Source organism: Metschnikowia bicuspidata (genome assembly GCF_001664035.1).
Source record: "Metschnikowia bicuspidata var. bicuspidata NRRL YB-4993 chromosome Unknown METBIscaffold_2, whole genome shotgun sequence".
Lineage (NCBI taxonomy): Eukaryota > Fungi > Ascomycota > Pichiomycetes > Serinales > Metschnikowiaceae > Metschnikowia > Metschnikowia bicuspidata.
Window position 1 is genome coordinate 143,901 of NW_017387732.1, and position 13,988 is coordinate 157,888.

At 52.1% G+C, this 13,988-nt stretch overlaps 4 protein-coding genes across 4 annotated transcripts; 2 read left to right on the forward strand and 2 right to left on the reverse strand.

The window, feature by feature from the left end:
* Nucleotides 1–1,344: 1,344 nt before the first annotated feature.
* METBIDRAFT_19731 (uncharacterized protein) lies at nt 1,345–1,581 on the forward strand (the record flags this gene model as incomplete). The annotated part of the gene is made up of 1 exon (XM_018854885.1): nt 1,345–1,581. A coding segment is annotated over one exon (237 nt), but the record flags the coding sequence as incomplete, so codon positions are not given.
* A 2,314-nt stretch (nt 1,582–3,895) lies between these two features.
* Nucleotides 3,896–4,537, forward strand: FCR3 (Fcr3p; the record flags this gene model as incomplete). Its single annotated transcript, XM_018854641.1, has 1 exon — nt 3,896–4,537. A coding segment is annotated over one exon (642 nt), but the record flags the coding sequence as incomplete, so codon positions are not given.
* Nucleotides 4,538–8,205: 3,668 nt separating this feature from the next.
* Nucleotides 8,206–10,527, reverse strand: METBIDRAFT_39773 (fungal specific transcription factor domain-containing protein; the record flags this gene model as incomplete). The annotated part of the gene is made up of 2 exons (XM_018857174.1): nt 8,206–8,356; nt 8,417–10,527. The coding sequence occupies 2 exons, from the start codon at nt 10,525–10,527 to the stop codon at nt 8,206–8,208; spliced, it is 2,262 nt and encodes a 753-aa protein (XP_018712329.1).
* A 726-nt stretch (nt 10,528–11,253) lies between these two features.
* METBIDRAFT_77396 (uncharacterized protein) lies at nt 11,254–13,638 on the reverse strand (the record flags this gene model as incomplete). The annotated part of the gene is made up of 2 exons (XM_018858690.1): nt 11,254–11,446; nt 11,477–13,638. The coding sequence occupies 2 exons, from the start codon at nt 13,636–13,638 to the stop codon at nt 11,254–11,256; spliced, it is 2,355 nt and encodes a 784-aa protein (XP_018712330.1).
* Between the last annotated feature and the right edge of the window lie 350 nt (nt 13,639–13,988).

Below are 13,988 nucleotides of genomic sequence, written 5' to 3' on the forward strand. Positions count from 1 at the left end.
CCCATAGGATTTAATTCTTAGGAATAAATTCATAGGCCAAATCCATAGGACTAAATCCATATGTCCAATCCATAGGACTAAATTCATGCAACAGAACCCATGGGATTTAATTCTTAGGACTAAATCCATAGGACCAAATCCATGCGACAGAACTCATAAGACTAAATCCATAGGACAAAACTCATGCGACAGAACCCATAGGATTTAATTCTTAGGAATAAATTCATAGGCCAAATCCATAGGACTAAATCCATAAGTCCCACAAAAAAGAGGTGTGTGGGGGCCAAAATATGGTTTTGGCGGCTTCATCCGGCGTCGCGGTCCTTTCTCCTTGTCTTTACTGTCTAGATCCTTTTAGTCACAAAAGAGAAAGAAACGCAAGTAAAAAATACGTCTCGTCTGTTATAGATGCACTTTAAAACCCAAACAGACGGTCCATCTATTCTCGTGGGCCGGTGGTGCCCAAACCGAATATCCCGTACAGCCATACTCAATATTCGCACAGTGTTATTAGCCTCCATGAGTGCCTGGGTCTGCGACTGGACTTGTCACACTTCATCAATTTCGGAACCAGGTGAATTAGGCTCGCCTAATGCGTGATATAAGGACTGCCGGAATCACATGGCCCTGCTTTCATGAGATTCCAGCATTGTTTTCTGTTGCTTCCTCTTCCTCCTTCCTTCTCTTCCTCCCCCTTCTCTTCCTTCTTTCTTATCTTCTGTCCTCTATTTTCCTCTCCCTTTTTTGTCGTCCGTGCCCATACTAACTTGTCCTCAAAATTTCTCGACTCTGATACTGAAGGAGATTCTGCCTGGCCCTTCTCTGGTGTCTGTGAGACGTAATTAAAGATCCGATCGGCATTGAGCAATTTCTGGCCCCAATAAGACACCCGCGCTGTTTTTCGCAGTCAACCCAGATCTCATCGCAACAGAGTGTCCAGTAATAAGGCACAGAAAACACAAACAGCAAGAGAGACACACAAAGAAAACGCACATCGGCGCCCAGAAACACATCCAGAAACACGCCCTGGTGAACTTCCCACCAGCGATACCGCCCCGCAAGGCTCTGTCCAAACATTTCAGCGAATGCCGTCGCCAGGGCACGTGACCACCTGCATCTCGGCCCTGGATGCCTGCAGCAGCAATGACCAGATCTTCCATGCATCATCAAATGGAGACTAGTGTTCACGTTGGCTTGGTTTCAGGCCCTCACACCTCTTCTTCCCCCCCCTTGTTTTTCTGCCTAGTCGATTCTGGCGTCTTTGGACTTTTCTAACCACGTTGCATCCGCCATACTAGACCTCGACGGGCCATGGCTGCCTCGCCTGAAAGAAGCCTTCCAGAGTATACGCTCGCCGAAGTCAAGCAGCATGGAAGCCCCGATGATTTGTGGATGATTCTTTATAACAGGGTGTACGACTTCACTGCGTTTTCCGCCCAGCATCCAGGTGGTGCAGAGGTGCTTTTTGATTGCGGCGGCGTGGATGCCACCGAGGCTTTTGAAGACGTGGGCCATTCCAAAAACGCCTGCGAGATGCTCGCCCCGTTTCTCTTGGGCAGAGTCCCCAAGAATGACGAGAAGATCCACACGCTGGCCATGGCGGGGTTTGTGGCCCCAGCCGCGGGCGAAGACGGCCCGCCAAAAAAAAGCCGACCGGACTGCAAGCCCAGCCGGCGGGCGAAACGAGACAATTCCATCGGCATCTTGGCTGCCCTTGCATTTCTAGCGTGCGTGGCGTTCTTGGCTCTTCAGCGACTCAAGTGGGCAAGCATCGTATCCTAGGAATGACCTTATTTATTCACTTGGCGACGGCGCACTTTTCTCCAGAACGGGCCGTCGCCAGGTCAGATCAGGACACCCAAAGCGCACTGGGTGTGTTTTGCGTGGTCTGGCGCCCTCAATAGTCTAGGCCCGGAATCCAAGCCTTGAAGTTTTCAGCGACATGTAGTGCGCCCAGGCTCACATTGGCCATAGTAGCGATACGAAACTCCCGCTCGAGCAGATGTATAGTCCCTATCCAAGAAACAAATGAGAGGGCTCGAAACGGTACGAGAAAAAAAGGGAAGTTGTTGACTGGGCACCAGCAGGACTGGGCTCTATTCTACCTCCATCTGCGAAATTGACCAGAGAGGTACTGGCAATCTCCGGCCACAGGCCCTCGTGACAGTTTGTGGAAGCAGCAATCTCGGAATTTCTGCGAGCTTTGTCTGAACAACGTCGTTTTACGGCACTTCCCGTCTGGGATGTCTGCATTGCATTGCTCCTAGGCTTGCAGAAGTGCAATGGGACAGGTGCCTGTTCTGTCATTACAGACCACATTCCACACTAGTGTATGCCAAAATGTTTGAGTTTATAATTCTGTTAAGCAAGAAAAAAAAAGAAAACTTTACTTTCCAGGGCCAGGGAATCATTTCCGAAGCTAACTTCAGACGCGTGAGTGCTTACATGGAACATTTAGCGGTGAGCCAGACCCGCCGTCATTGTACCTCACCCAACGCCTACAGATGGCTGGATTTAGACGCAAGCTTTTTTCAGGAAGCTGGGGCCCATTTGTGTTTCCTATGTATTTTCTAAAGCTCGGCCTTGGCTACGGCATATTGGTGGGGGCTCATGCACCAGAGGGCGAGGTTGAGCAGCCGACTCGAGATGCACCCAGAAACCTTGGGAGTTTCTGCTGCTCCCTCATATTGCTTGCCTTAGATGCCTATAAAACTGCCTTGTTTCAAACCATTCCAGACCCCGGAATTGCAAGGCGAGCCGCACCATATCCGTCGTTGCATAGTTACGGGCCTGCCGCGTCTCGAAGGCTTCTGCCATCTGCGTCTTCGCGGTGTCATTAGGGCCAGCCCCATTATTACGTTCAGAGGGTCCACCCAAAAACCACACCCCACCAACATTTTCCTGCTGCAACATGCTTAGACTATTTTGCTGACGCCCTGAAATCAAGCTCGGGCTTTGTTTTTTTCTTTGGCTGGTCGGAATCAAAGAAACACAGGATCTCCCCCGGGTCCCATCCTGCACCAGCGCCGTTCTGAGCCTCTGCCAGTAGGGCCCTGTGCACAGGCCATGCCGGAGCCCCAGTAGGAACCGTGCGCAGATCTACGAGCGGATCTAGCGAATCCCTACTGTTCTTGGGCTTTTACTCACGTCGCCCAGCTCCATATCTCACAGGTGTCCGACAGCCGCATTTTTTCAAGTTTGAACTTTTTCTTTCTAGAGCCACCCTGGTACACCGCAGAGACGAGCTTGCTTGTTGTGTGTTCTAATCTACTTCCCGATCATGTCGTCGTTCTGCCCATCAAAAGATGAGCTTTCCTGGAGAAACCCTGAGTTTTGCGGCATGGCTGCACCCGAGCCCGATGACAGACAGAATACGGCCACATACAGCCATGTTTCCGGCCTCGGCCGCGAGCAGAACCACGGGGATTGTCTGCTCCCAGACTATAGCCCAGCAGCATTTTCCCAGCCCGAAGGGTCCAGCACGTTGCCGTGGCTGTCGCCTATGCAAGAGGCATTCATGAGCGGCAAACGCGTGGATACGCCGGATCCGCAGCCGTTCTGCCCGCGTGCTTTCGACCCGTCTTTGCAGGGCCCCGGAAACACCCCCAATACAGCGGGCTTCCAGGCCCCGCCCCATTTCCGGGACTCGGCGAACTTGCCAAACTCGGCGGGCTTGCATGGCCGGTCAGACTTGGACAATTCTTCGAATCCATCAAATCTGCACATCCTGTTGAATCTGCACATCCCGTTGAATTTGCACCACCCGTTGAATTTGCACGACTCCCCCAACCTGCACGACTCGCCAAACTCGCTCAGTGTCTCCCGGCCCGAGACCGACTCGGCATCCTCGGCATCCCTGGCTCATATGCACCAGGCAAATATGCCCCTGCACCCGCCGCCGCTGACATCGTCGGAAAAAGAAAAGCAAAACACCCGCAGGCAGAGGCGCAAGATGACCAACGACCTAGAGGCCGAGCTCTTGGAGAAAGACGACGCGCTCTTGACCGAGGAGCAGCTCGTGATCAAACGCAAGGCCCAGAACCGGCTAGCCCAGCGCGCCTTCAGAGAGCGCAAGGAGTCCAAGTTGAAGGAGCTCGAGTCCAGGCTCCTCGCAAGCGAGGGCGAACGGCAGAGGTTGCTCGAGGCGCTCGACGAAGTCAGGCTGCAGTTCATCTCCGTCAAGACCGAAAACCAGGTCTTGCGCTCGAACGCCTCCAGCCACACGGGCGACATGCAGCAGAGCTCGAGGTTCACGTTCCCGCAGTCGCAAAAGGCGTTTGTCCAGCAGATGATGGATGGACAGGAACACCACGTGGTCAATGCCGATACCGTCAGCAAGATCTACGACGAGCCCCAGCACCCAGGCCAGAAAGTGCTTGCTGTGGGCGCGGTCTGGGACTACTTGCTGATGAAGATCGAGGAGGAGGAGTACGAGAACATCGACATGGCGGAGGTCATGCAGGCCTTGAAGGGGAACGAGATGTGCCACGGCTATGGGCCGGCGTATTCGCTACTGGTGGTGGACGCGGCGCTCCAGAGCGTGGCCGACCGGTACAATCAGTAGACATCCGGACTTGGCCTCTCACCTGATCATTTGTGGGATGAAGCGGGGTTTCTGGTTCTGGGAGTGCAAGCTTTCCCTTACCCTCGAATAACGAGACTATGACGAGCTACTATCTGAGATCCCGGCTTGGAGGGTGCGGCCCGTTCTACGTCAATGACTAGAGCACATGCTCGTCCCGACTCCACACCCAGACAATGATGCGCAAGCGATGTTTTCGGAGCCCGGAACTCTCCAGCCTAGTAGAATTCGTGCGCCCTGGAGAAGCCATACACTTTGTATGGGCACCGTCTTGTTTGGTACTACACTGCTGGGTTTTTAGTTTGTTACTGTGGACGCGACAGTGTACAAGAACAAGAGTTTGTTACTGTGGAGCTTTTCACACACATCTAGCAATTAAAGAAAATATAGATTTTGCGCTATGGTAGAAAGGCGTGGAGAATGTAGCTTCACACGTGGGCCAGGCACATGTTTGTGCCGGGTTTCCGATGCCTATATCATTTCCTTATGGGAAAGAAGATCCGTCACTGTTATGTTTCGTCGGCCGTGGGATCCTAGTGTTTGAGGCTGCGGTACACGTGCTTGCACACATCATCCGGGCCGACTTCGAAGTTACTTCGAAGTCTCATTGGTCGTCGGCAGTTTGATCTGACGCAGCATTATACTACACTCGACTCGGTGCTAAGATGTTCCAGTCGGTGGTATGGCGAGCTTGCATGGGCGATGGCGGGATTAAAAATCGACACAACCAGCCCTATGACTTGGCCAGCCAAATGCTCTCTTCAACACCTGTTCGTTTTCCGGGTCTTTTAAATATAGAAATATCCTATACTCGGTATACAATATGACGCTATCGAGGACTAGTTCACAGCTCGACAGGTATTAAGTTTCAGCTTTTACTTGAGAAGGCCTTCTCTTGATTTTCGAGCTTAAACAAAGCACTTTGACCAATAGACCAAAATGAGCAAACATGACCCTTCTGGCACTCAGCGTTGAGTACTCCGCAACAACTCTAGTGGACGCAATTATCGCTTTTTTAATAGAATTACGAGGTCTTGCAGTTTGGGGATGAAGGAAAAACAAAGTACGAGTCATACGAATCCAAAAGATCATTTTGTGGTCGTGGACGCAAAACGATGTCCTAATTTAATTATCATACTCGGGAAGCAGCGCACATCATCATGACGGTCCTGCGATCTACGTGTTGGCCATTTTTGTGAATGAAATTAGCCCCGTATTTCAAAGCATCAACTACAAAGACGGCAAGCTAAAGAATAATTTCCCTCAGCTTGCTTGTTGGAATTCAGGTCAACGATAACTATGGAGATGTGACTGAAAGCGAGCACGCACAGACAGACCACGTAGGCTTTCCGTAAAGCACAGCGGATTTCCAGCCAGGCGGCTTTGTTACATGTCCGTTAGCATTGTCCAAATAATCAGATTGCTGACGTAGGTAACCAAAACTGCACGTCCCGAACTGTATTACCCCAGACACCATACGCCAATCGGTGGCCACCAGGGCAATAAATCCCAGGCTTTTTATTCTACCCCCCAAGCTATTCCACCTCCTATATTCTAGCTTCTACATCCCCAGGCTTCTACTCAAAAACACCCAAATAATTACCAGAATACCATCCAAAAAAAGGAAGTTCGTACCTGCCCGCCCCAGGCCTTCGCACCGAACTTTCTAGAAGTGCGCGGGCCCAGCGCTGCCCCGAGCACACCCAGCACATATATCTGGCCCCACCAAGGCCTTCCGTACACCACCAATTTTGAACCAACTCTTCCACCACAAATCACACCCCACAATGTCTGCTGAAGAATACAAGGCCCAGGGTAACAAGCACTTTGCCGCCAAGCAATTCGACCAGGCCATCGAGCAGTTCTCCAAGGCCATCGACGTCTCCGAGACGCCTAATCACGTGTTGTACCTGAACAGATCCGCGTGCCATGCCTCGTTAAAAAACTTCGACAAGGCGTTGGAAGACGCACAAAAGTGCGCCGAAATCAACCCCACGTGGGCCAAAGGCTACAGCCGCGTGGGTGCTGCCCACTACGGCTTGGGAAACCTCGACGACGCGAAAAGCGCATACTCCAAGGCGTTGGAATTGGAGCCCTCGAATGCCATGGCCAAGTCGGGATTGGACGCCGTGGAGCAGGCGGAAAACGCCCGCAACTCCGCGCCCGACATGGGCATGGGCAAGATTTTTCTGGACCCCAACTTGATCAGCAAGTTGCGCGCCAACCCCAAGACCTCGGCGTTGATGAATGACCCAGACTTGGTCACCAAGGTCTTGCAGATGCAGGCCAACCCCCAGGCGGGCATGGCCACCATGTTGAGCGACCCAAGGATGATGACCATCATGGCTGCGTTGATGGGCATTGACCTCAACATGGCCGACCCCATGTCTGCGGATCTGGCCGAGCAGGCCCAGGAACCAGAGCAGTCTAAGCCTGCGGAGTCTGCTCCTAGACAAGAGCCAAAGCCCGAGGAAAAAGCCGACGCCAAGCCTGCGGAGGAGGCTAGCGAGGACGTGGACATGGAGGACGCGTCCAAGGCCGAGGCCGACGCGCTCAAGGCAAAAGCCAACGCGCTTTACAAGCTGCGCCAGTTCGACGAGGCCATCGAGCAGTACAACAAGGCGTGGGAGTTGCACAAGGACATCACGTACTTGAACAACAGGGCCGCTGCCGAGTACGAGAAGGGCGATTTCGACGCGGCCATTGCCACGTGCGAGTTGGCGGTGGACGAGGGCAGAGCCCTTCGTGCCGACTACAAGATCATCGCCAAGTCCTTTGCCAGAATCGGAAACTCATACTTGAAGAAGGACGAGTTGGACGCTGCCGCCAAGTACTTCGACAAGTCTTTGACCGAGCACAGAACGCCAGATGTGTTGACCAAGTTGAGACAGACCCAGAGAGACATCAAGATCAAGGAGGCCAACCTGTACATCGACCCTGCCAAGGCCGAGGAGGCCAGGTTGGAGGGCAAGGAGTACTTCACCAAGGGCGACTGGCCAAAGGCCGTGCAAGCATACACCGAGATGGTCAAGAGAGCCCCAGAGGACGCCAGAGGCTACTCCAACAGGGCTGCTGCCTTGGCCAAGCTAATGTCGTTCCCCGACGCCGTCGCGGACTGCAACAAGGCTATTGAGCGCGACCCCACTTTCATCCGGGCCTACATCAGAAAGGCCAATGCCCAGTTAGCCATGCGCGAGTACTCCTCGGTCCTTGATACCTTGACCACGGCCAGAGAGAAGGACCAAGAGTTGAACTCGGGCAAGAACTTGCAGGAAATCGACCAGTTGTACAACAAGGCTTTGTCCCAGAGGTTCCTGGCCATCGAGGGAGAGACTCCCGAGCAAACCATGGAGAGAGTCTCGAGGGACCCTGAGATCGTCGCCATCTTGCAAGACCCCGTCATGCAAGGTATCTTGGGCCAAGCAAGAGAGAACCCTGCCGCGTTGCAAGACCACATGAAGAACCCAAGCGTCAGCAAGAAAATCAACACTTTGATTGCGGCTGGTGTTATCCGCACTCGCTAGGGTATATCTGAACGCCTTAGTTTCCCAGAACCTGCTAAGTACATATGTTGTAAGCACGAATTCGAATACACAAAATCCGTGAATTTCGGCCACGTCGCACTAGATTCCATTGTCGAAGAAGAAGTTTGGCAAGTTGAGATAGTCTTGGTTTGTTCCGTCGCCGAAGCCATTTTCGTGCGGAAGGTTTCCGAGCTTATCGCCAAACTCAAGGAAATCGATCACCTCTAGCGCACCCAAGCTAGGCGAGAAACTGGCTGCAGAAGGCTTCATGTCTGCAATCGGAACATCAGCAGAAAGGCCGGCTTTGAACAGCGGAACTTCATTATCACTAGTAGCTGAGGATGCCATGGGAGCAGGCGTGCTGGGGCTGGCATGACTGGTGACATGTGCCAGATTGGCATCCAGCTCCACCGTGGAAGACTTCGCCAACGGTTTGCAGAACCTCGGATATCTTCTTTCCACCATCAGCAAATGCTCCAAGAGACCAGGGTTGGCGCCAAGGATGTCCGTGCTGCATGTCTGGTCCACTATGGTGATGACAACCCTCATGATGACTCTGATAAGAATGTCTGCCATTCTGACTCGAATGTACAACAAGCGCGTGGCTTCCTCCTCTTCTGCCCTAGCACCAATCCGGCCGAACGTGTTCAACGAGACGTCGATGAGCAAGCTCAAGTCCTTCAAGACATCGGGGTCATCGGGGTAATTGAGGCAGTTCGATAAAAGGTTGGTCACTGCCAGAAAGGGGTATGTGACGAGCCAGTTGAACAGAAGAATGGACGAGCTTATATGGCTCAAGGTCCGAGTGATGTGCAAGATTGTCCGGGCGCTGTCGAGGGAGAGCTTTCGGAACTTCGAGTTTTCCTTGGCAGAGGGGTCCTTCACGTCGGAAACAACGGCCCAGGGCACCCTGTTGATGGTCATCACGTGATTGAAGAAGGTGAGGTGGAAGCCTATGAGCATCTCGAGATGTGCTGGCGGGTACCTGTTGTCCGTGAAGCTGGTGACAAGGGCTTCGAAACCCTGCTCGTTGTAAAGACGTGGACGAGAGCCAGACCGGACGTCCTCGGCTAGACGGAACATGTCGTTGTTGATGACCATTACCACGTCCTGGATGTTCTTCAAGCTGTCGTACTTCACCTGGGCACTGAAGAGCCTCATGTACGTGTAGCACCGGATGTAGCATAGCTTGTCGTAGTCGATCTCGAGGGCACCCTTGTCGGACCCGCCATCTGGAGGCGGCCCTTGGAAGAACAAGTCATCGAGAGACACGTCGAGCAAGTTGACCGAGGGCGGTTTTCCCAGGCGGTAGCACACCTCGATGTCGAAGTGCTGGCACGTCCTCCATACGCGGGCGCGTTTTTCTCGCTCCTCGGGCCGGAGATGTGCTGCCGAGTCGAGCCGGTGGAGACCCATGTCCTGGGCGTAGCGCACTGCCATGGACGTGAGCGAAAAGTTGAGGTCCGAAATGACCCACGAGGTCTCGAGGTGCACGGCCATGAGGAGAAGAGCCTGGATGGTGGCGATGCCTTCGCTGACCGTGCACACGCGGTGGTAGTAGTAGACCGCGGCCTTGAATTTGGACTCCTGGAACGCCACGAGCTCCGCAAGCGAGAACTTGGACATCCGGGGGAACTGCGGGCCAGCCGGCTGCGGCATGTTCTTGGCGTCCACGTACGCGGACACACAGATGATCATCACCAACGACATGATCATGAGCTCCGAGTAGGAGAGCACCTTCGGGTCCGGGCTGCGCGCCTTCTTGTTGGAGTGGAAGACCTCAAAAAGACCGCGGACGTACTCCACGCTGCAGATGAAGTTGGCGAAATGGATCTTCTCGAAGATGCAGAGCACCTCGTCGATGAACTGCGCGTCCGGAAAACAGCCCATCCGCAAGCTGGCTATGCTGTCTGTGGTCTGCACCTGCGGCTCCAGCCAGATGCTGTGGAACGCCTTCTTGCTGGCGATCATGTACACGGGCATGGTTTGCATGGGCACCACCAAGTAGTGGTCTTTGGGCGCTAGTTTCAGCTTGACGTAGTTTATGCTCTGCTCGGAAAGCAAGATGCTGAAGCCGAGCTGCGGGCCTTTGTACTGCGACCCCACGACAAACCTGCGGCCGCAGCTCACGACCTTGGCGTGGGTGTCCTGCGCCACGTCGAAAAGAGACTTGTACTCGTCGAAGATGGAGTTTCTGGCAGTTTTTTTCACGATTTCACGCGGCCCGCTGGAGCCGCCTGCGCCTTTCACGCCGTCCGAGGCCTCAGAACACGAATCCAGATAAGAGTCCTCGTCGGCAGCCGAGTCCTGCGTATTTCGAAAGACCGCCTGGTGTGCTTTTAGACTGTCTTCGGGCGACCCCGAAGACGAGCGTAGACGGCCCGCAAGCGGCTCTAGTTTCCCCACTAGCTGCGCAACCATATTTTCGAGATTCAGTAGGCGGTCGGCCATGGAGCTGCTCGAAACGGTCCGTTTGCGCCGGGTCTTATTGCCCTCATATAAGCACTCCAAGGTCTGGGCAGCGCAGTGAGAACAGGGCCTCTGGCCATTGCACTTGGTTTTTTTGCGGCGGCACTGGGCACACGCTTTGGCAATCCGGTCTCTTTTTTTGTGCTCCATGGCTTGCAAAAACACACTAGTGTATTTTCCACTATTAGTATGGGGTCAGTACTTGCCTTGTTGGTACATCAACAGTGAGCGCACCTACGCGACCCCGCAAAGTACAGGTTTGGCTGGGTCACGATAACCATTGTTCACTATGGCACATGATGTCAAATGGCGGGGATTTTTCTTTCTTTTTTTTTTAATGGAGGACGAAGACGACGAGCAATGCATTCATCAAGCACACTAATAAATTCATTACATTTCTTGGGGGAACCCATGGACCCAGATGTCATGGGAGCACATTTCGACTAGGCGCAGCAGATAAGCGCAGGCCGCTTCAGTTAAATTGCAAAACTTGCCCCCAACAGAAACCGTTGAATTCTTCGCATGGTTCTTGGAGGCTTAGGTGAGAAATTAGCTATGTTCCCGCTGCAATACAAGTCGCATTGTATGGCGCAATCTAAGCTACAATGAGCTGAAAAGGAAGCTTGGCCTTTCGCAACCAATAGATCGTGGCACCTCCTCCATCAGGCCTGATGGCCTCTATAGTCCTCCTCCAACACCATCGAAAAAGAAGTTGGGGAACTGGTCAAGCTGGTCAAACAAGAGATTCTCGAGCCCATCAAGGCCAATCCCAAAGTCCAGGGAGCCGTATCCTGCACCGCCATTTGGTGGCATGTTTTCCTCAAACGCGCCCTCAGACAAGTTCCCATGTATCTGCTCATTGTCAATCAAACTAGAAATCGATAAAGGCGATTCTTGCGACGTCGGTGTCCCGTCGCCCGGGAAGGGCGACTTTGACTCGAATATATATGGAATGAGTTTCTTCAAGTGCTCGGCATTTCCAAAAAGCTCCGGGAAGAGTTTGCGCGGGGCCTCAAACGAGTCTCTGATCTTCTCATTGTTGGCGAGAATCGCTATCCCCGTGTTCATTTCAAATATGCTGATAGCAATGTTCGCCACGGATTTCACAAACACCTGGAGAAGGAGAGACATGTCCAACTTGAACGAGCAGAAGCTATCGGCAGACAACTTCCTGTTGAACCAAGTCTCGCACATTTGAATAATGAGTAGAATGTCGCTGTGGGCATCCAAGGACTTTGGATCTGACATGCAGGCGGCCAGGAGATGAAGCACCGAAATGAGCGGAAAGAACGCGATCCATAGCGACGGGGCCTTTCCGGGGCCATAGGAATGGAAGTTTTTGAGCATGTGCATGATTGTTCTTGCGCTGTTTAGCGACAAGTTCTTGTAAATGTGCGTTTGCTCAGTGGTCACACCGGGGAAGGCAAACATGGTGGGGAGCCGGTTTATGATCATCATATTGAGGAAAAAGGTCAACCTGGCCGTTAACCGGTGTTCTTCGTCGATATTATATATTGCTCTCACTTCCTCAAAGCCTGGCTGGTTGAAGAAGTAGGGCCTGTGATCGGGCGTCATTTGAGCCAACAAGTTGAACATTTTCTGATTGAGAATGTCCACGTTGGCCTGAAGCGCCTGGAACGTTTTCGTGTCTGCCGAAGCTGAGAATAGACGGTTGTAGGTGTCCAATCTCACCTCGAAAATCATGTCGTAATACCTCAAGAACGGAAGCGGGTATGACTTGTTGACAATCTCATACACCGAAAAGCTATTCCGTAGCTCTTCGCTCATATCACTGTAATTGATTATTGGTGGCTTGCCGCTGCGGAAGCAAATCTCCATGTCGAAGTAGCAGGCAATTTTCCAAACAAGGAGCCTTGATTCGAACCCCTCGCGCGAACAATTTCTATAAGTTTCAATCCGGTGGAGCCCGGTATCAAGGGCTTTTCTGATTGCCAGCGTGAAAACAATATGTATAATCTCGGGCGGCTCATAGCACTTGGTGAGAAAGACCCCCAAGAAGAGCATGGCCTTGACAGTCTCGATGCCTTGTGACCGTATACCCAATTGGTAGAAGTAACACATGCAGACATGGATGAGCCCGTCTCTCAAGTTGCTGATTTCTTTCGGAGTGAGATCTTTGATCGGTATTTTGTTTGGGCCATAGGCTGGATCATCACAAGCTCGATCAAACAAAGTCTCCATTGCATCACTGAGGCATATTAGAATTGCCAGTGAGAGCTTGAATAGATCTATGAGCAGAAGGTTCCGTTTGTTCGGATTAGTCGTGCTGTAGTATTTTGTTAGGAACGTTTCGATTTCTTCGATCAGACACAATGCTTGGACGGCATTGAACGAGTTCTTGTACTTTTCGAACAAATCGAAAATAGCCTCTTTCTTGTTCGGTAGTGGGGATCGGATGAGCTCCATGTTTTTGCAATGGTTGCTGTTGTTTGGGTCGAGCCACATCCGAGCAAAGGACCTGGTCTTGTTCTCAAAAACGTATGGTAGATTGATCAAGGGCACGATCAAGTGCTCATTCTTTTCCGAAAGCTGGCCCTTCATCCAGGTCAAACTACTTTTGGAGATAATGGAGAAGAAAGAGTGGTTTCCAAGATATAGCTCGTTGGGCTTCCCCGTACAGCCAATGATATCGGAGGGGGATGCGACTTTGTCTTCGTCTTGAGTCGCATCGGAACTCTCACCATCCTCGTTACCAAACCCAAATGCTTGCGGCTCGGCTTTGACTGGGATCTCAGGCTGTGTGGCATTGTTGCCAGGGATGCTAGATGCAACAGACTGGATCAACGCCTCTAGTCGATCGAGCCGAGAGTTCAAATACGTGAGAACTTCGTCCAGCTTCAGCGTCCGTTGTTTTTTACGAGGGGGCCTCGACAACTTCTCGTCATAGATGCATTCTGGCTCTTGAGTGACTTGACAGTTGGTGCATACTGTGGCACCGTCACATTTTATTTTCTTCTTTCGGCAGTTGTTACAGGCAACTTTAATTCTCTTCTTTTGCAGGTCATCAGACAGCCTCTCCGTGGCATGTTCGTACTCGGACATACGGTGGGCGTTATATGAACAGATGATAAAGATAAGCAGGAGCCGCAGATCGGGCCGTTTGTTTTATATAGCACAGTGCTTCTTCTGCTGATATCTGCGTCATCCAGATTTCGATGCGTATTGAGCCCATTAGTCATGTCGCCTTCTGTACTGCAGGAGAGGAGCCACGCTTGGTAAGTCACTTGTTCTCGTATTTTCGCCCTGCTCTTGACATTTCAAATAAAACAAGGGATGGTTTCTGTTCCACCGGGCTTCTGTGCCACTTGGCGTGTGTATATAATGGTGGTATTTAAATGAAAAATTGAAACGTCTAAACACATTTTTGTTGTGCTACCTCGCGTTCATTTTAG